The 25,791-nt window shown below is 40.1% G+C and overlaps 1 protein-coding gene and 1 long non-coding RNA gene across 8 annotated transcripts; one reads left to right on the top strand and one right to left on the bottom strand.

Moving 5' to 3' along the window:
- The first annotated feature begins 1,100 nt into the window (after positions 1-1,100).
- Positions 1,101-20,253, top strand: MOCS2 (molybdenum cofactor synthesis 2). Of its 7 annotated transcripts, XR_004298174.1 has the most exons (9): positions 1,101-1,180; positions 2,162-2,283; positions 3,856-4,000; positions 6,596-6,723; positions 7,531-7,681; positions 8,565-8,688; positions 11,628-11,733; positions 13,411-13,636; positions 18,733-20,253. XR_004298174.1 is itself a non-coding variant. In XM_032395294.1 (8 exons), the coding sequence occupies exons 3-7, from the start codon at positions 3,903-3,905 to the stop codon at positions 11,694-11,696; spliced, it is 570 nt and encodes a 189-aa protein (XP_032251185.1). In that variant the 5' UTR covers positions 1,101-1,180; positions 2,162-2,283; positions 3,856-3,902; the 3' UTR covers positions 11,697-11,733; positions 13,411-20,253. The 7 variants fall into 7 exon arrangements, 3 of the variants coding, with proteins under 3 accessions (XP_032251185.1, XP_032251183.1, XP_032251184.1); XR_004298173.1 differs by having other exon boundaries at positions 11,628-13,636; positions 19,169-20,253; XR_004298172.1 differs by having other exon boundaries at positions 11,628-13,636.
- An 85-nt stretch (positions 20,254-20,338) lies between these two features.
- LOC116626118 lies at positions 20,339-24,993 on the bottom strand. The gene is made up of 2 exons (XR_004298175.1): positions 24,017-24,993; positions 20,339-21,032 (listed from the first exon to the last, which is right to left on the bottom strand). It is a non-coding gene; the product is annotated as an uncharacterized LOC116626118 (long non-coding RNA).
- Between the last annotated feature and the right edge of the window lie 798 nt (positions 24,994-25,791).

The following is a 25,791-nucleotide window of genomic DNA, read 5'->3' as shown; positions in this document are numbered from 1 at the left end:
ACACCCATTTGGCTGTACATAACATTTTGGGTCATGCTTTTGTTCTTAGCCTCTTTTAGATGTTGCACCATCTTCTGGCATTAGGGCTTATGGAGAAGTCTAAGGCTGTTGTCATCATTCCCCTGTTTTCCTATGTTTGTGAATATAATTCTTTATCCTTGATGTTTAGCAATTTTATAGGAATATATGTTGGTGTTAGTTCTTGTCAATTTTTCCTCCCACGGGCTACAACTACCTGGTATCTAGCCTTATTTCCAGTACTTCTTGCAGGGGGCATGTCCACCTTGCCAACTATTTGCCCTTCTGTGACCTCATAATGCTGCTTTATATCCCTCTCGCTTGGCACACCTTAATGAAATTCCCTCATCCCTACCCTCACTCTGACATTGCTGCTATTCATTCTAGCAGATTTAGCTCAGGCATGCCTCTGTGAAGACTTCCTAGACTATACTCCTCAGGTGACCAGGCACTTTCCCCTTACCTCTAGTATTGCCTTTGGTACACTGACTACCATTAATGGTTTATGACTGTCTCACATCCAGCACTGTGAATTCCAAGGAGAGGGGCGCCTAGCGTTATCCACAAAACTATGTAAGCAATTTAAAACAGAGTTCTTGCTGATAAAAAGTTGGAAATGTTGGATGGATAGATAGCAATTGGACAAATTACTGAGCAGCTAGTAAACCGGGAAAGTGTAAATCTGACACAGTTCGAATACTCTGATAAATTGAATGCTTTGCCTTTAAGGGACATTAATCATATACCGGATGTCGGGGTAGATAAGAAATGTCAAAGACAAGCCTACAGGTGAACGAGCGGGAAAGCCGAACTTCCATGACGCAGGTGACAAGTGTCCAGTAGAGACCGGTGTCTGCTCTCCCGCACCTCGGCCTCTCATCTAAGAAGACGGGCATGAACGGCCAGCCCGTCCCGCATTTCGTGATACCTACAGCTGAAGCTCGCCACCGCTACCCAGCAGCAAGTGGAAATTGAGCTTTTTGCGGAGCCGTCTGCAGCTGGACCCGTGCTGGGAGAGCAGCGGGGCGGAGCTAGTTTTGCGCAGGCTCTGTGTGGGCGGAAAGGGCCGTCAGATTGCGCCTGCGCTCTCGTCGACCTTGCTCCGTTTCCGCGGTCGGAATACCAGACTAGGGATCCGGGCGGGATGGTGTTGCGATGTCAGGTAAGGGTGGGGCGCCCTCATAGGTGCATCTGCCCCCTTTCCTTCCTCCCTCCACAGACCCGGCCTGCTCAGCCGGATCCTCATCGAAGCCACCTTAGCCGAGTCTTTCGTCCGGTGCCGCGCCCACGACCACCAGTGTTGCCCCTCCGGGCTGCGGAGGCTTTACTTCGGCTGCCCGAAAGAAGGTCAAGTTCTCTCCGCGAACTCTTGGTCTCCGAGGTGACGGCGTCACAGGTTTCTAAAGGCACCCTCGACTTCGCCCCCCTGCTTCTATAATTATACGTTTTGGCAAAGACAGTTTTCAAGTTCATGCATTTAACTAAGAGTTCTTGTGGAAAAAGGTGCTTCATGTATGCATTTGCAAACCCTTGATTATTTCCAAACCTCTAATTTGCACACTGGGACAGGTGGGTTATTTAATTGGTCGGATTTCTTAGATACCAGGCTGACGGCATAGGTTTGTCCTAGGAAATACCAGTTTAACCTGTATATCAAACCCACCTGCCTTTACAAAGTCAGTGTTTGTATGTTGCATAACTTAATCCTTGGCAGCTGGGTTCGATGTAATGTGGACTAAAATCAAGGGTCATATGACAAGCGTGAAAGACGTGTCTCTTTTTTTGGTTATATGTAATTTCTCTCTTGACTCAGACATCAGTTCACTGCTTAAGTGTTTATAAAAGATGCTGTAATTTTATGTCAAATAAAGGACAACTTAATGGTTTTTAAGAAGATACCGTTAGGGTTTTGTTGTGGCAGGCTTACATTCATAAAACCGAAAAGCATTTGGAAATTAATCTGAATTGTGCTTAAAGAGTTTTCAAAATTTGAACTTGTAATTATACTAACATTTTTTTTGGTGATTTAATTATTTCTAATTTATAAAATTTGTCTTTGATTAAAGTAATTGGAAAGAAAAGCTCACCGAGACAGAAAAGGTCTATTACTGTTACTGTTAAAGGCATTTCCTCTCCTTTTCAGGTTGAAGTGTTGTATTTTGCAAAAAGTGCTGAGATAGCAGGAATTCGCTCGGAGACCATTTCTGTGCCACAGGAAATAAAAGCGTTGCAGCTGTGGAATGAGATAGAAGCACGACATCCTGGGTAGTTAAAAATTTGTAGAATGCATATGATTAGCAATTTTAACATTGAAAAATGTGTAAATGATTAGAGAAAAAAAAGCTAATTTTTATTTCCATGCTTAATGTCAAAAAGGGTCAGTAGACGTGTTTTTCTGGAACTACTAATAAATTCTGGTGTCTAAAAATGCACAATTTCTTAAAGAAAGCTAAAGATATTTTACTGATAAAAACCACAGTGAGCTGGAATACTGCCAAAGGGATATGAATATATTTGCTTTTATAATTTATAAAATACTAAAAATGTGGGTTCTGCATTTTTATAACATTACATGGGATTGTTACAAATTAGGTTGAAAACTTATGCTTTAGTTTTATGTCCTGCCCCTTCTTTAGAGAACTCAGAGTAGAAATTTCTAAGATTAAAAGAAAAGTGAAAGCTCACAAACTGTAGCTACTGCCGAATCGAGTTTTCATAGTATTTGATTTTTTTCTGGTTCTTAAAAATCTGTAATTTACGCTTTTGTTCCTACCTCAAGTCCTTTTTCGCAATGAAGTATAATTATGGCTTATTTGAAGGAGTTCCAGGAATTTTAATTGTGTCACTTAAGTCTGTATAGATTTTTTTTTTAAAGATTTTATTTGAGAGAGAGACAGAGATAGCGAGAGAGAGCACAGGTGGGGAGGAGAGGGAGAAGCAGGCTCCCCACTGAACAGGGAGCCTGACATGGGGCTCAGTCCCAGGACCCCGGGGATCATGACCTGAGCCGAAGGCAGATGCTTGACTGAGCCACCCAGGCGCCCCTGTATAGATTTTTAAACTGGGAAGTCCTAGTGCATTGTAAAAGATATTCCACAATGTAGGTTTAATGGGAAAACTGTTTCTTGATTTCATCTTTTAAGTTGCTTTTTTTCTTTTCTTTTTTTTTTCCCCCAAGAACATGGGGAAGGGGCAGAGGGGGAAGGAAAGAGAATCTTAGGCAGGCTCTGCACCCAACGTGGAGCCCAACTCGAAGCTCGATTTCACGACCCCGAGATCATGACTTGAGTGGAAATCAAGAGTTGGGTGCTTAACTGACTGAGCCACCCAGGTGCCCCTTTGAGTTGCTCTTAAAGTGCCCTGATAATCGATGAAATGGGATGGGGCCTTGGTCCTGTTTTATCTTTAACCTTTTACCTGTTGGGAGACACTGGTTTTGTGGGAAAATTCTGAGATACACTTAGTATACTTGTGTACTGAGATCTCCTGGGGAGGGCATGTACTGATTAGGAAATCTCTCTTTTTTTTTCTTGACCTGGTCTGAATGTTGTGTGATCTAGTCTTTTTTTTTTGAGGCTGGGGTTGGGTGGTTGTTTAAATCCCTGAGACACAACACTCATTAAAGAGTTGTTAGCAGTTTACTGTGTTCTTTGTGGTGAATAAGTATGTTCTTCAGGGGATATGTACTTTCTCTGCAGAATATGAATTGGTTTAATTAGTAACTCTGCAGGTGGTGCTTCATGAAGTAATATTTAATGTGATATTTTTAGTTGCAGCTGAAGAGATTTGAGGTCTAACACAACATTGATACTTCTAATTATACTTTTTTCCCTTCAGATTGGCTGATGTCAGAAATCAGGTGATATTTGCTGTCCGTCAAGAATATGTCGAGCTTGGAGATCAACTCCTCCAGCTTCGGTCGGGAGACGAAATTGCCATTATCCCCCCCATTAGTGGAGGGTAGTGCTCATGAGCCACTTGGGTGTGTGAGATATGTTTTTTTTAACCAATTTTGTGGAAAAGGATCACATAGATGATAACTTGTATATGATTTGCTTTAAGTATATACTTTTTGTAAGTCTGTCTGTGCCAGTAAAGAGTTGCTGCTATAATAGTTGATGTAGACAGACTTATACATATCTGTGTATCATCTCAACGTCTGTTCTCTTGTAAGCAGTTTAATTTTATGTCAGTTTGACATGTTCATTCTCTCCACTTGAAATCGTTTATTGAAATTTTGTGTCAGGTACAGTGCTGGATGCTGGAGTATTAATATTCCTATTTTGCGGGAAGGAAAACTGAAATTCAGAGAAGTTAAAAGACTTGTCTATGATCACATAGCTAATAAATGGCAGAGCCAATATTTGAATTCAGATTATTGGATTCTCTGTACTTTTTCACAAATACGTTTATTAATACAGGATAATAGCTCTCCTGGGTACAGAGAAATGTAGAAAGATTGCATAGTCAGGAAGTAAAAAGATCGCTGTGCCTAACAAGAAAGCTTACCATTTTCCAGGTGTAAAGAAGCAGCTTTATTATTATAGCTGTGTTGCAGGTAGCTCTAGGACCCAATGCATCTTCCCAAACAGCATAGTTTTTATCTAAGTAGGATGATGCATAAGAATATCTCTTAGTATAGTCTGGAGAGACAGAATGAGGCTTAATTTATTGACAGCTGAAGAGCAAATAATGTAGAAATTAATGATTATCCCTAATTAAGTTTTTGGTAAGTTAGGAATGAAGAAAACCCCTTTCTTAATGTGATAGGGCTTTTCTCCAAAATCAAGAGTAAATACCATACTCAATGGCAAAACCTTGGTTTCAGTAAAGAAAGGAACATACCAAGGATGCCAGTTTATTTTTTTCACCTATTTTTTTCCTCCACTTTGCTGGAGGGCAGTGCCCCCAAAAGTGAAGAATATATATTGCAAAGCAAGTTACCCATCATACTGGTAAAGACTGGATCTTTCTTAGTCCCACTATTTGGAAATAATAGAATTTCTTGTCAGATGTTTTTCTCAGTTTTACTGGGAAACTGGTCACCATATCACCACCATGATTTTAGAAAAATGCCATTTTCTTGAGTTTGGAATTTATTCAGAAAATAGTATGCTGCCGTTAAAGGGGTGTGTGTGTGAGAGAGAGAGAGAGAGAGAGAAAGAGAGGGTTAAAGGTGTTCTTTGGAAAGTTTAGGAAGATTACTCAAACAGCATTATGTATTGTTTGAAGGTGTTTGACAGAATTTGTATCATGGGGTTTTAGAATCCATGTCCCTATAGAATCAAGCTGTAGGCATTTGGTATGGTTCCAAGTTCATAGAGCATAGACCATGTTTGGGTTACCTGTAAGTTCTTGTAAGAAGCTCAGGTGGCGTGTACAGAAGGTTGAAACATCTTAGAATCCAGTGGAATGTGAATGTTTGTGCTTTTCTTTTCAGTAGCTGGAAGTATAGGGAAAAGAACATTGGATTTAGTGAGAGTCCCTGACTGGAATCACCTTGAATGAGTCCTCAACTCCTCTGAGCCTTCTTTCTCAATGTGAATAAAATCCCTCAGGATTTATGATTATATCCAGACTCCTCATCCTGCAAAGCCCGACCTGCGTGCCCATTCTCAGCCCATCTGTTCCCTCCTTTGAACCCTGGGTTCCAGCGTCCCCTTAGATTCTGGAGCACACCTTGGTCTTTCTTGTCCTAGAGGCTTTGCATTTGCCATTCTGTCTGTCTCTGCCTGGGGGCATTTTCCCCTGTTTCTTTACAGGACTGCTTGCTTATCTTTCAGGTCTCACTTCTAAATACTATCTCTTGAGAAAGGCTTTCCCTGATGCTCTTACACAGCCCTTCTTCCCCAGCACCCATGCTCTGTCTCAGAACCCTGTTTATTTTTATGTTACCCCTATATATAATTTTTCTCTCTTGCTTTGTTTCTCCGTTCCTGTGTAGGTGCCCTGAGGGCAGGAGCCAGGTTGTTTGTTCCCTGGTCCTTGTCTAGTGCATGGGGTTGGTCTCTTAGTGAGTATGTAATAGATGCTTGATGAATGAAATGAGAAATGCATGGCAAAGGGCTTTGTACGACATCTGGTGATAGGCACGCAGTTCATTTCCTTATTTCTTCAGTTACTTAACTGGATTATGTCCGGTTATAAAATGAGTCCAGTTCCTGTGGAGTCAGCATTGCTTCTGTTCTCCTTGTCTTCTTTTTGGATAAAGAAAAAGGCAGTTTGGGTGTGGTGCATGGAAATAGAGTGGTTAGAGGTGACATGCGTGTGGATGGAGTGTCGATGTCTGACCGACCCCATGATGGGAGAGAAGAGCCGCAATTCCAGAATTGGAATAAAGTGGCACATGAGATGGATTACATTTTAAGTTGATCCTGTTAATGGTAAATTCCTTTTTATATTCTCCTTGATTCACTAGGAATATTTATAAACATGCTGGATTTTGCTAAAATTTTACACCTGCTTATTTTTATCATTCTATCACATCTAATGTACAAAAAATATAAATTGAAAAATAGTCTGTAAGTTGGGTATTTTGCCTCTAGTACCAGTGTTAAGGTTTATTAATATCTTCTAGGGAAGATCTGAAGGAAGTTGAAGAGTCAGCTAAAGAGATAATAAAATTCACCACTGAGAAACTGTCCATAGATGAAGCCTCACAGTTGGTGATTTCTCCACTCTGTGGTGCAGTATCCCTGTTTGTAGGTGAGTTGTCATGTTCACAGCGTCTGTTGACTGCATAAGACAAGAGAAATTAGCAAGTGTTTCCCACGCTCAGTGTTAATAGAAGATTTTAAGATACTGAGAACAGTAAGCCAAGATTACCCATGATGGTGGGTAGAAATTTTTTTGGTTCTTACTTTGTTTTAGTAATCTTCAGATTAACCTATATTAAAGGCATTAAAAGAGTAGGATAAAAGTCATTATGAGCAGGGAGAATTCTGTATTTTCCAAATATTGAGGGGGAAAAATGATAGTGATACTAACTTAATGATAATCCTGGGAGCATAATGTTTCCCATATTGGTTTGTCCTATGAGTATTTTTGGTGTGCTTGCCTAATCAGTGTCATTTTATTTCTATATCTTTGTGATAATTATTTTTTCTTTTTTTTTAAAAGATTTTATTTATTTGACAGAGTGAGAGAGAGAGCACAAGCAGGGGGAGTGGCAGGCAGAGGGGGCAGGCAGAGGGGGAGGGAGAAGCAGGCTCCCCAACTGAGCAGAGAGCCCTATGTGGGACTCGATACCAGGACCCTGGGATCATGATTGAGCTGAAGGCAGACGCTTAACTGAAGGCAGACGCTTAACTGACTCAGCTACCCAGGCGCCCCTATTTTTAATTTTTCTAACCAGGTTTTTGTTTTTAGAAAATTTGAAAGCATTTTTTAGACAAATCGGTATGCTGCTTGTCTTTTAAAAAATAATCCTCTTTTCTATTAATGTGTTGTTTCTATTGTAAGGAAAAACCTTATTTTAATATTTTTCTTTTTCTTTCTTTTTTTTTTTTTTAGGGACTACAAGAAATAACTTTGAAGGGAAAAAAGTCATTAGCTTAGAATATGAAGCATATCTCCCAATGGCAGAAAATGAAATCAGAAAGATCTGTAGTGACATTCGGCAGAAATGGCCAGTCAAACACATAGCAGTGTTTCATAGACTTGGGTATGATTTCCTTTAGCAATTTAAATGTTAATTGCAGTTGTTTTCCATCTTTGTACCGATTCTGATTCTGGAATCTTCCATAGGAATCCTGTATTACCATGAGAGGAAGGTTTGTGAGTGATTCTGGCAGACGGTGGAGACACTCTGGGTGTTACATTGTAACATTTGGAGAGTGGCTGATGCTGTAACAAAGTCCAAATGTGCCAAAACTCCAAGGCCCCCCCCCCCGCACAGATGGCCTGTGCTAATGTGTGCTAAAGTCCTTAAGGCCTTTTAAAGAATTGTTTCATAGTCTGGACTCAGTTTGTATGACAAGTCTGTTAATAGATTTTTTTTTTTTTATGTAAATGCCTTTGAAGGTCATTAAATTAGTCTTTTTGTACCACTAAGAAGAGTGGAGTTCCACGCTTTAAAAAGAACCCAGGAATAGAGACTCCATTCTGTTATTTTCCATTAGTTGCTATTTTATTATTAATAATTTTAATTTTATTAATTTTACCAATTCAATGATTATTTATTTCTGTTTAATATTTTAAATTCTACATTGTACTCACCATGCAGTAAGTTTGTGTCTCTAGGCATTACCTGGCACTGTGCCTTGTTTGAATCAGATAGAATCACTGAAAGGCCTTTTTCTCAGTGCCCATCAGACAGGTTTAATGGATCGATGCTAACAAATTAGCCACCACCTCAGCATCCCCTCTGCTGAATGCAATTTGGATCGATTACTGTTTTTTAACTAACCTGGAAGTTTATGTAAAACAGAACTGGATGTTTAGTTGTAAGAATGCTTTACTGGAATTTTTTTTTTTTCATCTGTTTAGTAGATTCTTTAACTACATTCAGAAGAAATGGCATTATTTTTTCTTCATTTTTGTTAAAGCTTAGTTCCAGTGTCAGAAGCAAGCATTATCATCGCTGTGTCCTCAGCCCATAGGGCTGCATCCCTCCAAGCTGTGAGCTATGCCATTGATACTTTAAAAGCCAAGGTGCCCATATGGAAAAAGGTAAGAAAATGTCTATTTTTGCCATTTGGACATGATTTTTCTCACAAATTTTTATTTTTAAATTTATTTTTTAAGTTTTATTTTATTATGTTAATCACCATACATCATTAGTTTTTGATGTAGTGTTCCATGATTCATTGTTTGCATATAACACCCAGTGCTCCATGCAATATGTGCCCTCCTTAATACCCATCACCAGGCTAACCCATCCCCCCACCCCCCTCCCCTCTAGAACCCTCAGTTTGTTTCTCAGCGTCCATAGTCTTTCATGGTTCGTCTCCCCCTCCGATTTCCCCCCCTTCATTTTTCCCTTCCTACTATCTTCTTCTTCTTTTTTTTTTTTAACATATAATGTATTATTTGTTTCAGAGGTACAGGTCTGTGATTCATCAGTCTTACACAATTCACAGCGCTCACCATAGCACATACCCTCCCCAGTGTCCATCACCCAGCCCCCCCATCCCTCCCACCCCCCACCACTTCAGCAACCTTCAGTTTGTTTCCTGAGATTAAGAATTCCTCATATCAGTGAGGTCATATGATACATGTCTTTCTCTGATTGACTTATTTCGCTTAGCATAATACCCTCTAGTTCCATCCACGTCATTGCAAATGGCAAGATTATAGTTTTTGTTTTTTTGGTTTTTTTTGATGGCTGCATAATATTCCATTGTATATATACACACACCACATCTTCTTTATCCATTCATCTGTTGATGGACATCTTGGCTCTTTCCATAGTTTGGCTATTGTAGACATTGCTGCTATAAACATTAGGGTGCATGTACCCCTTTGGATCACTACATTTGTATCTTAGGGGTAAATACCCAGTAGTGCAATTGCTGGGTCATAGGGTGTCTCTATTTTCAACTTTTTGAGGAACCTCCATACTGTTTTTTAGAGTGGCTGCACCAGCTTGCATTCCCACCAACAGTATAGGAAGAAGGTTCCCCTTTCTCTGCATCCTCGCCAACATCTGTCGTTTCCTGACTTGTTAATTTTAGCCATTCTGAGTGGCATAAGGTGATATCTCTTTGAGGTTTTGATTTGGATTTCCCTGATGCCGTTTCTCACAAATTTTTAAAAGATAAGGAATAAGATTACATACAGATCTTGTATTCATGGGTCTTCCCTAACTCTATAGAATCATGTTTATTTGTGGAATAGGGTGTTTATGTAATGTTTCCTTTCCAGGGTTTGTTAAACATGAAAAGTACATGCCCCAAAGAATGCATGGCACAGATTAGGTCTCAATAGATAGTAACAACTAGAATTCCTAGTCGGGACTGGTCCCATTGGTTCATATATGAATTCATTTTCTTTGGATTAGAATTCCCTTGAATTTCTTTTGGAGAGTGGGAATAATTCATGGCTATTTAGGCAATAGCTAAAACAGAGATTTCTGAAGGCAAAAGAGCAAAGAACTCTAGATTCTTTTTAGGAAAAGAAAAGGGTGGGGTATTGCCTCCAGAGAAATTGCATAGTGAGTGGATTTTGAAAATGTAAATAGGAAATTCTAGCTCATTTTCTGTCAACACATCAAACCAATCAAGAAGAGCAAATTTCTGGTTAAAGAGGACATTCTGAAGGGATGAAAAGACCCAACTCCCTAATTTCTTCCCTGGTGTAGTAAAAACAGTGGGATTATTCTGAATTCTCAAACTTCTGATTGCACTTAAGAGCGTAGAATTGCCCACAACATTTTGGCTGGTGGCAAAGCTGAGGAATGAATTAGCCGCTCAGATCAGAAGGCCAGAGCAGAGGACCAGAGGGTGAGTCTTTCCTAGGAGGCTACCACCTCAGTCAGTGGCGGAGACGAGCAAATGTGGGACTCTGACGCAAGGCCTGTGAAATTCAGTGACCCTATTTTCTGAATAAAAACTGAAACCCGTTCTTATAAGGGGATACTTTGGGATTTGAAGATAGGATATGTGAGAGAAAACTGTCCTGGTGCTTAGTGAAGCTCAGATAGATGGTGGCTTTGCTATGAACAAAGCTACCACAATTTTGATGGACTACATGAGGCCGTTCCCTGAATAGAGTGCGGTAGGAAGAGCATTGTACATTGAGTTGTGAGCCCGGGCGGCAGAGGTAGTTTTCTTTACCAGGGAGGAAGAAGGGACAGCCAGCTGATAGAAAGTAGATGAGAGGGTAGACCTCCAGAATAAGAAAGTGGGCAGGAGTTAGGGCATCATCTCATTTTTATACTTAGAGGACTAGCTGAGCTTTCTATTTACTTTTCTGTGTGTGGAGGGTGTTCAGAGGAAAGTCGAATTTGGATTTCTGTCCCTCAGGAATAGATCTGACAGGAGAGTGAGAAGAAAGAGTGATACATTCTTGTTCCCCTCCCTTCCAAGAAGTATCTAAATTCTGGTGGGGTTCTAGTCCCACCTGTGCTTTGAGATCATTAGTGATCTAGGCAGGGTGTAGGCAGATAGGTGGAGCACACACTCACAGTTGTCAGTAGGGTGCAGCCCAAACCTACTTAGGACCTTCTGTGGGTGGTCACTTAATTTCACACCTAGTGGAAATACCCCTTCTGCCTACGGAAAAACATATTTAGAAATGTTGAAGTAGTAGACGTGTTTGGAAAGAAAAAAAATGTTTACAACTAATGATCTTCCATTTTCCCGGCATGACCTTGCTCAGGCTGTCTCCCGACATGGTCCCGAATGGAATTGTTTATTCCATTCTGTGGTTGTACCTTGTCTTGTTAGGTCTTCTTGTTTATTGTTTCTCCCACTGGATTGGGAGTCCTTAAGTTTAGGGAACATGTTTATTCATTTTTCTACTCTTAGTGCCTCATACAAATGTTTGTTGGATTGTTAGAAGAGTAGCAGATTTAAACAGATGTGATATTCATTTGCCTGAATTATTCAGAGGTAGTTGAATTTTTAAGCCACTTTGTTTTGAATACCTGTTATGGTTCTGTTTTTCAGGAAATGTATGAAGAATCGTCATCATCTTGGAAAAGAAACAAAGAATGCTTTTGGACAACCAGTGATTAAGTCACACATTTTTTAAAGAATACTAAAATTAAATTTGGTAAACCTCTGTCTTTAACCATATTTTGATTTTTCTTTCCCAGAAGTTAGGATGGTTTAATGAAGTATAGTCTCTTATGTTACACCAGTACAATGTGACAAAAGGGAGACAAAAAGCAAGTGGGTGTTTAGGATGAGGGCTTATGCGGGAACCAGAGAGAGAGGAGAGGCTTTAGGGAAAAAGCGGGAGAGTAATTGAAATGTGAGGGAAGATGTCGGTGGTAGACATACTCTTCCATGAAGTAGGAATTTCAGATTACATAATGTTTTAAGTGTTTTTCAATGAGAAGCAAAATGAAAAGGATTTTATTTTCTTTGAAGGTAATAGTAGATGGTCAATGAATGAAGTACTTTATGATTTTATGGATGGTTTTGTCCTTTGAATATGATATTAGAGTCACAATATATTTCAGTTTGTTGTGAGAAATAGTGGTCAAGAAGCCAGTACTTTGAGTCTTGATCTCCAATCCCTGAGCGAACCTATTGGAGAATTTGCAAACGGATTCCTGGATGTCTTTCCATTTTCCACTGCCACATCTCTCATCCAAGCCAGCACTCCCATGTCTCTTGGACTGCTGCTGTGGCCTGCTGACAGTCCCCTGCTGCTGTTCTGCCTCCCGCTGAGTCACTGCATCCTCCTCGGAACCTTCTGAGAGCCAGTCCCACCCTAGAACCCCCACTGTCCTCTCCGTGGCCCACAGTCTGTGATTGGGCTCCCGCCTGCTCCTCACTTGCTCCGGGCGCCCCTGCTTTGCTGTGGCTGGTCTGCAACAAGCTTAGTTTGTCGTAGGGCCCTTACTTGTTCCTTTGTCTAGAACGTTCTTCCTCCAGGTATTCCCACAGTCTGCTTCCTCACTTTATTTCAATCCCCGGTTACATGTTATCTCCTCAGAGCCTTCTCTGGCTATCCTATTTCAAACTGGAGTCCTGGTCCCTTACTCTGCTTTCTATCTTGTTGTGGCCCTTAATGCTACCTGATGGACTGTATCTGTTAGTTTTCTCCATCACTGGACTCTAGACTTCCTGAGGTCAGGGGGTCTCTGTCAAATGTCCCCACCACTACCATGGACTGGGAAGTGCTGTTGGTGTTAAGTATTGTGCCCCAGATTAAACACACCTGGCACATGTGTAGCTGTTGTGTGAAGGTATCTGGCTGAATGCATGAGTGGGTGGGTTTCCGCTCTGCTCCTCCTCCGCTCCCGTACTATGCCGTCTGCAGCGCGCGGACGTCGAGAGGTCTCTTGAGGCGGGAGTGATCTGTGATGTAGTTAGTAGCTGAGCCGGCAGAGGGCAGCAGAGCCAGGGCTACAGTAAGAGCAGCTTGAGTCAGCTGTTTAGTCTGTTCCTTTTCTTTTGCATAGAACCAAACTTTCAGTTTAGTTAGCCTTTTTCTTTAAGTTAGGGTTGGAGTGGTTCTTAGATGAAAAGTAGTGTCTGGCTTTGAGGAAGATTATTTCCAGGGCCTAATTGGTACCTGAATTTAAAATATTGAGGGGTTATGATAGGATGAGGATGGAATTTTTAAAAATGCTGTTTATAGTTTTTAGAAAGTGATGTAGAATAAGTAAGAGGAATTTTAAAAAATGAGTAAATATAAAATTTTCCAATTTGGGACAAAGTGGTAGCCTTAATATATAGATCTGTTCTGTGACAAAACTAATGTTCTTTTTCTTCATAGTTGTATTTTAGTGTACGATGCATACCAGACACACTCACTGGTGGTAGTTCCGTGGTAAGCCGCCCTGACAGCTTGGTTCACCAGAACTGAGATGGGCAAGGTTGAGGAAAGCGTTTGAGAGGTCACCTGATCTGGGAATGGGAGACGTTTGTGCATCGATGTAGATGGAAGCATGTGCCACCCAACCTTTGCATTAATGTGCCGTCTCTACAGTGAGGGCCAGTCGGTAAGCTTGCTCTGTATCTTTCCTAACACATAATAACTTCAGCATATTTAATTCTTAAAATATTTAAACCCTCCTGCTTACTACTAAAACTTAAAAAAAAAAACAAAACAAAAAACTTCAGATGACTGCTTAGGCAAGTTGCAACAGTTGGCCAATGTTTTTTCCTCTCTCTTCCAAGCACACATTTTATTTCACATGAGAAGTTGTGCTTTAGAGCAGTGCTTCTCAGACTTTACTATGTAATGTAATATGCATCATATGGGGATCTTGTTAAACTTCCCACTGGCGTTCAGTAGTTCTGGATGGCACCTGAGATACGCATTTTGTAATAGGCTCCAGGTGATGCAATGCTGCCTATCTGTGGACACACATTTCGAGGCAAGGTTTTACACCTAGTCCTTAAACCATGAAGGTAGTTTAAGGTTCTTACAGAACATCCTGTGGTCACTGCTAGTAATTTAAGAGATTAGATACATCCTTCCAATTCTTACTTTGCTTCAGAACACGTTCAAGACTCCATCGGAGTGTATAAGATAAATACAGTGAAATAAATATACAAGCCATAAAATTAAAAGTCCAAAGTAATATAACTTTATTTTCAAAGCTATTTTAATTATAATAATGTGGTATGAAGAGTGTTTACAGTTAAATAACACTTTTGCTTGATTCTCATAGTTGAGTTTTTCTCATATGAATGTGGATTATTTTTCCAATTCGATTTGTTTCTCAGAAATGAATTGTACAATTGGATGAACATGCATACATTTTTATATTTTTTGTGGAGAGAAAAAAGGCAAAAACCAGTTAATTACATCTTAAAGATTTATACTTTACATGAAGGAAAATATCCAAGACAGTTTCTCTTTAAAAAATATACAATTCTAACATAGTTGTGCAATATATACATTTTTGACTTTGCCAAAATCCAGTACAGATGAAACCATCTTTTTGTATTTACATATGGCTACATTTTCATTAAGGTTCAAAGACGTAGTTAACATTTTTATTTCAAATTTTGCCCTCATGTTTATCTTTTACCTTTAGATGTTTAGCCTTTCAAATTGTTTAAAATGGGTATGCTTAATGTACATGAGGGGCATAATCCCGAAAAGTCATGGGTGCAGGTATTTTCTGTGTGCAAACTGAAATAGCAAAGATGGGCCAGGGTGCTCAGTTTGAGGGATCCTGCTTTCTGTTTAATGTCTTGAGATTTTTAATATATTAACTTATAGCTGTATATCAGAATAGATAAATACATTATAAAATTATACCTTTATAATAGCTTTTAGTATAATCACTTGTGTGATTATGATACATTGGTTTTAGTTTTCATTTCACAGTTAATAGATAACTTCTATTTTATAAAAAGAACACTGCCAGCTAGAAAAAATTTCTTTCTAGTTGGGGAGTTCTTTTGCTGCTAAAATGAATGATGCACCATTTCAAGTCTTAAGGCAGCTTCCTCACAAACTATTTTACTATTTTCTAAATGGCTTATGTGGCAGCCATGCACAAAGCAACTGTTTTTAATCACATTGTACAGATCTTGTCTATATACCATTTATGAAATGGAAACTTTAAGATGTTATCTTTTAAGCCCCATATTATACTTACTTTTAAAACAAAAGTATGGCTGAATAGGAATACGTAACTGTTTATTTCAAGCAGTGGGTTTTGTTTTAATTTCTTGGATAAATCCTCACCTTTGCTTAAAAGTGCTTGAGAAATACTAGAGCCCTGCCTCACATTTTGATTTGATGATGGAAGTTGTGTATTTATATTTAGGCCACTTGCTCTTAGTGTATTGGGGTTCTCAATTGGGGTGATTTTGCCTCCCAGGAGGCATGATACAATGTCTGGAGATACTTTTTGATTGTCACATGTTGGGGCAGAGGATGCTCCATGCCAGGGATGCTAAACATCCTACAAGGCACAGGACAGTCCCCTGCAAGAATGCATTACCTGGCCCCTCACGTCAGTAGTGCCCAGGCTGAGAAACCCTGCCCTAGGGTAATAAATGGTACAGAGACAAGTGGCTAAGTTCTTAGTTTGTAGTAACCCAGCTACTTCATGGGGACAGTGCTGCCAAGGTAGATTACCTAAGCCACGGCTTGGCCGAAGCGCCCAAACTCACCGTGGGTTTTAGTGCTTCTGGAAGAAAGGAATGGCCTGCTAGAATTCCTTGTGTAGCACCCTGAAGAACTAGTATGTATATGTGTACAGTAGTTAGAGTATTTAATAAACCATCTATCAACTTAGTGATGTTTTTCCTCTACTCTCAAAGAAGTTTTGGACTCAGAGTCCACACCGCTGTTCTAAGAATTGGGCTCTAGCACATCTAGAGAATACCATGGTTTTGCTATAAACCCCTGACATTTTATGGCTAACCCCCGCCCCCCCCCAGTTTTGCTTTGTCAAATACAAAATAAATCACTAAACAGTGTAGATAGCTTGAGATAGCTCACAGGAGTTGGGCCAGGAGGGCAGTAGGGACCAGATGCACACAGGCATATGCCTGTTTTCAAAGTCAGGTTTTTGGAGGATTGTAATTACAAGAAATGCAGATCATAGACTTTTAAAGCTAAAAGCATTGCTGCTGAACTCCAACCCAGTCTTCCCATTTTCTAATGCAGACACTGCAGTGTATAGTCCCTCTGCCTTTCTCCCAGCCCCTCCTGGAGAATGTGTGGGCTCAGAAACAAAGTGCAGAAGGAGAAATGGGTGGTGTATCCCCAAGACAGTTCATTTACATCAGTGACTGGGATGCTCGTTAGAAAACAGACTAATGGGTTTCATTCCTGTCTGACCAAATAAATGTCTCAGGAGTTGGGACCAACAGGCTACCTAGGGATCAAACTTGCCCAGGTGGGAGTCATTCATCTGGAAGCTTAAGTCCTCCAGCAACACACAAACACAGAGGGTATAACTGCTAATTTGGTGGTTTCCAATATCTCCTTGTAGTTTCTTGCAAATTCCCGTTTTTTTTTTTTTTACTGCCTGAAATTCCAACAATTAATTAGAAATTCACTCTGGCTTATTTTTCTTGTTTACCAATAAATGAAAATAGCTCCCTGGAGTTAAGGAGATTATTCACATTAAGTATGTGAGATGATTTTTCGTCCTCATACCTGGTGTGGAGCAGCTGCCCCCAAGGAATGGGAGATTGGGCCAAGGGAAGGTGGTTAACTCTGGATGACTGGATAGGAAGGCGTGCCTCAGGGAGCTTCTAGAAGATGGGGGCACCAGGAGGTGGGAGAGTGGCTTGGTCCGGAAGGAGGAAGGATGCCAAAGAAATTACTCATCTTCTGAAAATTCAAACTAGGTCCCTGCCACCCAGTCAAGTTAGCAAGTTGGGCATCCTGAAGGAGAAAGTCAACTTCCTACTTCCTGTAGCATAGGCTGGGCCTCTCTAGCAGATAGGATTTTAAACAAAGTTTTGTGCTTTGGCCTCTAAACTACTACGCCCTCTCCACCCTTAAATGGAAGTTTTTTCTCCAGAAAGCATACTCTGGGCTCCTACCAGGTATCCAGGCATGTTTTGATAAGTACATCCTAGCAAACAAGGGACTGAGAAGGCAGCCGCAGGCTGACAACAGCAAATTTTACCCTACTTTATTAGGAAAATTATCACTTTAACTTCTGTGGCAGCTTTGGATGAGCAGCATAAGTTGAAAACCTGTGTTGTTTTCTCCCCATCAACATCAATAGCCAAGCTAATTCTGTATCTATGCCAAGTCCTTCCACTTTTGTTGTTACTGTTTAAAAACAATCATTTTCAATGATTGGGGTTCCCCCTCCAATCTGAGAAAGGTTGTATTTTTCTTTAAGACTTCTCATGTTTGTAAGCATTTCATTTTTCTGACATAACGCACATTATAATGTAAACTCTGGACCAGCCAATGGAAAGATACCACTTTTCCTCCCATATAAAATAAGTCTTTTACCCTTTATACTCCTAGCCACCCCCCCGCCCCAATTTCTTCTTTCCAAACTGACCTGCAGTTTTTGTAAAATATCAGGCTAGTTTACCTATTACACATAAAACACAGATTTAAAAAAGAAAATCCATTCATGCAAATTGCAAACCCAGGCTGCATGCTGCCAGGAGACTGGGGGGGGCTCAGCTGCTGAGTTCCATGGTCTCGTCAATCTCATCTGCATTTTTGGACATTTTTTCATATTTTCTTTTGAAGAAGCCGAGCTGTAAGATGCGGGTGTAAACAGTTGACCACCCATGGGCTATTTTGTCATGGCGTCTTTGCCCCCACCCTGGCCGCCCACTAGAGCACCTCTGGGACTCTCGGGGCTCTCGAGGGGATGGTGTGCACACTGTGACCTGGTGTCAGCTTTTCAGTGAGGAAATAGTACCCAGGGAGTTGAACTCAATTCTCAATTGCATCAAGTTAAATTTAAATTTTCCATGGTCTGCTTATTTGCAGCTGAACAAAACATTCAGGGGTCTGGATGGAAGGCAGCCTGAAAAAAAAAATATAGGGACCAAGACCAAGGATCTAAAATCCTTACTGATTGTTTTCAAGGACATAAGTGAGAATTTGCAAATAAATTTGCATTTCCTTTTCTCTTATGATGGAGGAGGTACTATATAAAACTTAAGGCTACCGTTTGATAAGGAAATTCAAGACAGATGTCTTTAGGAGCCCCATGTTTTTAACCATCTGAGCCACCCAGGCGCCCCTTTAGGAGCCCCATGTTTTTAAATATGAAAAATTTTCTTACCTTCCATAAAACTGCAACCAGAACTAATAGCAAAAGGATTCCAGCAATTACACTTCCTACTATAACTCCAGTTGGAACTTCAGCTTTCTCATGGGGTTTCATTATCGTGATGGGAATCTGTAAATGTACATATGCAACAATTGAGTTAATTGTAGCACCCAGAGAAAGTGAGATGGTCTCGTCAAATTCTCTAATTTTATAAATGGTGGTCCAGAAAGGTGACGTGACTCACTCATGATCTCATTCCTCAGCTAAATGTTGTGCAGTATAATTTCTAAAGAAAATGCTCCTGCAAAGTACAGGCAAGGAATACAAGTTTTCTAGTTTCCTCTCTTCTTAATTGTGTCTGTATTTAGTAGATACGTCACCTTGGACAACCTCAGATGCTTTATTTATGAAATAGGAACTTCGGTTTCTGGCACAGTCTCATCGTCAAGTGACAGCATTTGGAGTCCAGACTTGGAGAGGGGAGTCGAAAACCAAACAAATTAACAACCCCAGATCCCTTGTGATTAAGTAACAGCAGCTTTGTACTAGGATCCTAGATAATTGCTTTCACTTAACTCACTCAAGTTATTTGATGTGGATTGTTAAAAAGTGGAAGTAACGGCTCAGGTTGACCTTTTCAGTGATAAACTGTCCTTGAGGCTATTTGTGATTCTTTATGTCTACTTCCTGGGAATCTTTGTGACTTTGTAATAGAATGGTTGCCCTAAGAGTTGTAATGATAAAACAGTATCATACATACATATATGTGTGTATATATATTTTTTATGTATATTTTTTTAATTGCAGAAAGAATCACTGCCATTTCCTCCACAAAGTGTATTAAGAATATTAAGAGCTGCATTTTGGGGAAAACAAGTCGACAAAACCCAATTTATTGATTGATTTAACACTACATTACAGTGGCAGATGAGCTGTCACAGAATTTATGAGTTGGGCTGAACTTTGTCTTGCCTTTTGGTAATTATATTTCTTTTCATTTATATTTTCAAGAGCTAAAATAAGGTTTTACAATTTAGGAATAAAGTAACTGACTTAATGGCAGTCAAACCTTTACTCTCCATTCCAGAATTTCCCAGTCTGGGGTCCATGGATCCAAAGGGATCCATGAGTATAAAAATTTTTGTATCAAATTTTTAAATGGACTGGGATTCAAATAAATTTAAGAATCGCTCATCTACCTAAAGGGATATGCCAGTTTATTATCTGGATTCCAAATATTATTCAAAAAATTATCCAGATTATTTGGATTAAAAATGTATTTTCATGGACAAGGAACAGTTGGCCTTTGTTATTTATCAGTATTGACAAGAGAAAATCAAGAAAAAATCTAAAGCATTCATTAAAATTGTTAGATAAATGTATTGACAATTGAAATATTGCTTTCTGAAAAAAATAAAGACCTCGGCAGATGTTCAGAGAGTCTGAACACTACATTTTTTAAAAATGAACTTCTAAAATATCTATAGTACTGCTAAGTTCGTAATACTTTGAATTTGAAGTCCACATTTCCTTTGGCTCCATTTCTGATTTTCCACATCCCAGCCTCTGAAGAGAGGGTGTGGGCCTTTGCTGAGGGTCATAAGCCCAGGGCCGAACAGCATCCTTTCTTGGAATCCTTTCTCCTGGGACCAGAGTGGGCCACCAGTGCTGTGAGCCCTACTCTCAAGGATTGACAGAGGTCCAGAGTTCACAGGGCCATTGGCTTTTTAATGGCTACAACAGTGGACTGAGGCCAGCTGCCAGGCTGGTCTTGGGACAGAGTCTTAAACTGGGGCTTCCAATTGTTAACAAAAGCATTGGGAGGAAAATGCTCAGCCAGCAGATTAGCTGAGCCTGGAAGTCCCGCTATATCTAAATATGGCCTATTTGAACCAGAGGTTCACTGCAAAGGAAAGTTGTCCTGTGCCAGCCCTTGGAACAGTGAGCCTTTGTTTTCTCTGAAAGTACATTTCTTTGCAAGACTTTTTTTTTTTTTTTTTTCCAAATCAAGGGGAACATTCATAGTTTTCTAGAGTATAAGAACTAATGAATGGACACTTCACACAGTGCCGGTATCTAGCTATAAGGAATACTAAAAAAAAAAAAAAACAACCCAAAACCCTCTAATAAATGCCTTAAGCCTACTTAAGCACTTCTCTTTAAACAATAAAATAAAATATATGATTCAAATAAGCCTGACTTGAATGTCATAGCCTAAGATGTTGACTGTGCTGTGAAAGCAAGGAGAAAGGAAGAGCTGCTTGAGGCCTGGATTAGGGAGCCACAAACAGCAGGAGCCCCTTTTGTTGTGCCTCGAAGTGGACTGTCCCTTCTGATCCAGCTTCGCCAACACGGGTTGGGGGCCGTGGGGGAGTGTGGAGGGCAGGTATGTCACTGAACTTTTTAGAGTAAAGTAGCAAACAACTTTGCCAATAAGCCTAACGTAATAAACCTCAGGTTTTTAGAGTTTCACTAAGAAACTTGTACAGATGTGTAGGTGAGAAGAACCACTGTTCTCAAGTTTTCAGAAAGGAAGGCCTATCAGAGACTGGCGCCCGCTGGGGTGATGGGATGTGCTCACCGTGACTGTGTTTTCTTCGATCACATATATCTGGGGGTTATAGGTGTCGATTTCTGCAGATGCGGTCAGCTGTACGGTCTGGAAAGTTGACTGGAACATAAGAATAAATAGGTTTTAACCCAGCAGAAGTTCACACACACAACTTTGGCATGTTTATTATTTATTTCCTTGTGGAAAATGACAAGAGCAAAGGGCTCCTATGAAGCCCCAAGAATCTTTGTGTTCCTAAATCGGTGATACGTGTAGGACCGCACACGGGAAGCAGCTGGGGAACTGAAAATGTGTGGATACCTGGGCCATAATAGCAAAATTAAACCAAATCTTGGGAGTGGGGGCGAAGTTCAGGCATCAGCAGTTTTTAATTGGGAAGGATCATGGTTCAGATTTTTAAAAACTTTATGTAAAGTTTTCATCATGAGGGAAAATTGCAAGCTTGAGGTTTTATATATTTACCTGAATAAGTCAAATAATGGAATGGAAAATCGAATAAAAACAGTAAAAGTACACTTAAACTTGACCATGCATGTCAGCAGCAGACACCCTGAACCTTTTGTCAAGCTACATAATGAGTAATAATTTCAGGTTTCTAATTTCTAAGTATTTATATAAAATACTGGATTTGGGGCAGGCATATAGGAAGGACACATTTTATGCTGTTACTAGTAACCATGTAATATGAAATAACTTTACACGTATTCCTGGACCTACTTAGAGAAAAATGATTTTTCAGTGGATATATTATTGATGTGTATTTTGTTTTTTCTGTAACGCAAATGTTGGGACTGATGCTTACTTTGAAATAGCATACAGTGCCCAGATTTAGAAGTGCCTTCCTATGCTCTGGCTACTAGGATTCAGTTTTTCTGGTTACCAAGGCACATGTTTCAACATACATCATGAGGTGATTTGCTAAATTGTATCTGGGAGCCAGAAAAAGAATGCATATCCAAAAAGTGAGCAATTTATTTCCTTTCCCCCGGCTCAGTCTGATTAGTTTTAATTTTCTCAAGATGGAAGATTGCATCAGAAGTTAAGCCTGATCCCTCATGTCTTAAGCACACATTATTGGGGAAACATTCACAGTATTGATAATGGTCTCTTTTAAAAAGAAAAATAGCAATTAAATGATGCTGGTTTCATAGTCCCTGTAGACTGAAAAGAATTTCTTCACAACACTGATCTATCTGCCCTCCCAAGCCTGCCCCTTGGCACAGCCGTGCACACGACATCCTGTTAACCGGGGTCGTTACACCACGTGTACCTGGGAGCGTGAATAACACACCTGCTAGCACTCACAAGGCTCTGCCTTCCAAACCGCAGCCGGCCATGCCACTGATGCAGAGGCCTGAGCAGTCACTTTGTGACGAAATTAGGGAAATGTTTACTTGCAGTGCATCAGGAAAAGGGTGAAAGGCACTATGCTAATGGACTCTAGTACAGGAAATGAGATTTGTATTTCAGACTGGATCTCCTAGGTGGCCTGAGAACATCCATTTGACTGTTGAAATAGCTGAAAACAAGGTGGGAATAAACATTTGACCTTTTCATGGAGGAGGAAGATGTGTGGGACTCGACAGACACTAACTCTCATAGGGGTTTTTCAGCTCATCCATAACCACTGAAAAAGCATAAATACACTTCTTCAGAAATTTGCTCCCAGAAATGAGACTGCTGCTCCTGACAACGTTTGGGAAGGTACTTTTAAAAGTCTTACAGTTAAAATAATGTAGTTTTAAAGAAACTCAAGAAAACCCAAATGGCTTTTTACAGAGCCAGCATGATTGCATTTTGATTTGCAACAGTTTTCCTTCCCAGCTGGCAAAGGTTGCTAAGGAAAACATTTGTTCCTCAAATCCAAGGAGACAAGAACCAATTGGTGAAATCTGGCACCAAACTGCATCAGCTGGGACGGTGGTCTAACTCACCGCATGCTTCCCATCTTCTAGGATTTAGAGGGGTCTGAAAGGCTTGAAAGCAAATGTAACCAACAACAAAATAAGCAAGAGGAAAACCCAGTTCCTCACTCCTACACTCTCCCACTTCTCTGTTCCCCTCCCTCTCACTGTTCCTCTATTATGTCTTTATCCAAGAATATTGCTCATATTTTGGTTCCAGGGACAAGTTCGGAGGGAACTTAGTCTTCTAATCTTAAAACTCCATAGCAGGGAAAATGGGGTTGTTGGAGAGATCATGAAATGGTTAGAAAATAGGGAATGGAGTGTGGTTGGTAAGCACCTTGAGGATTCATTATTCGTTTAAAAAAAAAAAACCACAAGAGCCACAAGGACCCCTGGAGGTTTCAGACTAATTTTTATTTTGCTGCCTCAATCAGAGCCAGTGTCGATAAAATGAATAGCTAGCTACTTACGTAGTCAGCTTTAAGGAGCCCTGTCTATCCTATTTTTCATGCCAGACTGAGATTCTGGCTACCGAAATCTCAGCTAAAAGCAGATATGACTACGGCAGAGTCACACCTGCCAAATGGAAAAATCACTGACACTGTTTTGACATATTCTCCAAACTTTTCATGAGCTGGGAAGGACTTTAAAGAAAAATGGTGTATGTATACTGGGCTTTCACCAGAGAAAGGGTAAAACGAGAGCAGAGTGGCTCCCTGGCAGGATTCATCTACATGGTGGGCTGAGATCAGTCAATTAGCTGGGAGCTCAAGGAAGGAGACAGAGACGTGCACTTTGATTTGGGCATGTTAAAGTGACTAGGAAGGCAGAAAAATCAAGGGCACGAGGACGAAGACAAACCAGGTGGCCCATTGTTCCCAGGACAGCACAGAGGATCTTGACATTCCAGAGAGTTCTGATGTAGTAGGGTGGCATGGAATCTATGAAGCTGATGATTTATAAGCACCGCAGGTGATTCTGAGGCATAACCAGGTTGGGCAAACTTTGGAAAGGGATCAGAAGCCAATTGCCTTCCAGGGTAAAATTGCTGTGAGTCATCTGGGCATTGCTGATATTAGTCAGAATGCTACTTTTGTTGAAGGGTATGAATTTATTGACAATGAAACCTATGCATCCTTGCTATCGATAAGCCCAACAAATAAAGCTTATACTTACGGCTGCAAAAGTCCCGTTCCAAATTCTGGTTGATACATTAAGGAAGTACTCTCCTTTGACCTGAAGGTCTTTCATCCAGCAGGTAACGTTACCACATGAAGCAGCTCTGCAGTTCTTTCAGGTTGGAGTCAATGGTAAAAGGAAAGAGCATGGGCTTAAAAAAGTAAATGCTAAAATTTTACAAAGATAGATAAAACCCAGTGCTGGGAAGGATCTAGGAAAACAGGCAGTCTCCTGAACCTTCTAACCCTTCTTTCAGGAGGTTGTGGCACTAGGCTCGAAAGGTAGAAAATGCATGCCCTTTGGCCCAGCCATTTCCCATCTGTATGGATGATAATCAGAAATGTGGTGCGGAGAAGAGTACGTCAAACCTGTTTGTTGCATTACTATTTCTGAGACTAAAAACAACCACCAAACGAAATAATTTGTGTTTATCCATAATGTACTAGTTAGGTAGATTATTGGACATTCATGCACAAAATGCAGTGCAATTTAGTCATTAAACATAATTGATAAAGATGCATTCCTTAGATGAAAAAAAAAGTTGACAGTAAAAATTATGGTTGCCAAGGGTTAGGGAGGAGAGAAGGATGAACAGAGGAGTTTTAAGGCAGTGGAATGATTCTGTATGATACTCTAATTGTGGATACAGGTCATTATACATTTGTGAAAATCCATAGAATGTCCGACATCTAAGAGTGAATGCTAATGTAAACTATGGACTTAGGGTGATTATGATGTGTCAGTGTAGGTTCGTCAGCTGTACCAGTCTGATGTGGAAGGGGATTTTGAGAGTGGGAGGAGGCTGTCCACATGTGGGGGCGCAAAAGGCAGTTGGGAAATTTCTGTACCTTCCACTCAGTTTTGCTGTGAACCTAAAACTGCTCTAAAAAATGAAGTCTATTAAAAAAAGTCAATGATATATTAACCTATTAAAAGAAAGGTATAAAAAAAAAGAAGATAGCAGGAGGGGAAGAATGAAGGGGGAAATCGGAGGGGGAGACGAACCATGAGAGACGATGGACTCTGAAAAACAAACTGAGGGTTCTAGAGGGGAGGGGGGTGGGAGGATGGGTTAGCCTGGTGATGGGTATTAAAGAGGGCACACTCTGCATGGAGCACTGGGTGTTATACACAAACTATGAATCATGGAACACTACATCAAAAACTAATGATGTAATGGTGATTAACATAATAAAAAATTAAAAAAAATAAAGGTAGCATGGTCCATTTATGTAACAGGATACATTTATCTAGATGTGGATTAATACTTAAAGGTATAGAGATGGATGTTCATTAAATACTGAGTGGTTGGCAATTTGACTTCTAGAGGACTTTAGTTTCTTTGTTGTTTGTGTTTTATGTTGTTCATAGTGAGCAGTTGCCATTTTTACAAAATCAAAACATTTTCACAAAAATAAGGACAATGCTCAGAGGTATATTTTGGCATACCCTGACATGAGTTTCTCCTGGGCATTTTTACATACTACTGTTTAGATTTAAGCCATACTTACACTGTAATTACACTATAAAAAAGAAACTATTTCATTCTATTTTCCTGTACTCCCACCCCTACCCATCACAAAATAAAACAATTTCAATAAATGAAAACCAGAATTTCAGTGTTGTTCTTAGAGGAGAACTACGGTCTGTTTAGGGTTACTGTTTGCTAAATGTTTACTATTTGAGTTCTTAGTATGTGCCAAGCACCATACCAGATGCTAGACTAGCCTCTTTCTCAAGGAAAGGCGCATCACTCTGGAGCAGGAGATAAT

Source organism: Phoca vitulina, unplaced genomic scaffold (assembly GCF_004348235.1).
Source record: "Phoca vitulina isolate PV1807 unplaced genomic scaffold, GSC_HSeal_1.0 scaffold83, whole genome shotgun sequence".
NCBI classification, from domain to species: Eukaryota; Metazoa; Chordata; class Mammalia; order Carnivora; family Phocidae; genus Phoca; species Phoca vitulina.
Note: the sequence above shows the minus strand (reverse complement) of the source record. Positions and strands in the feature narration are given on the sequence as shown.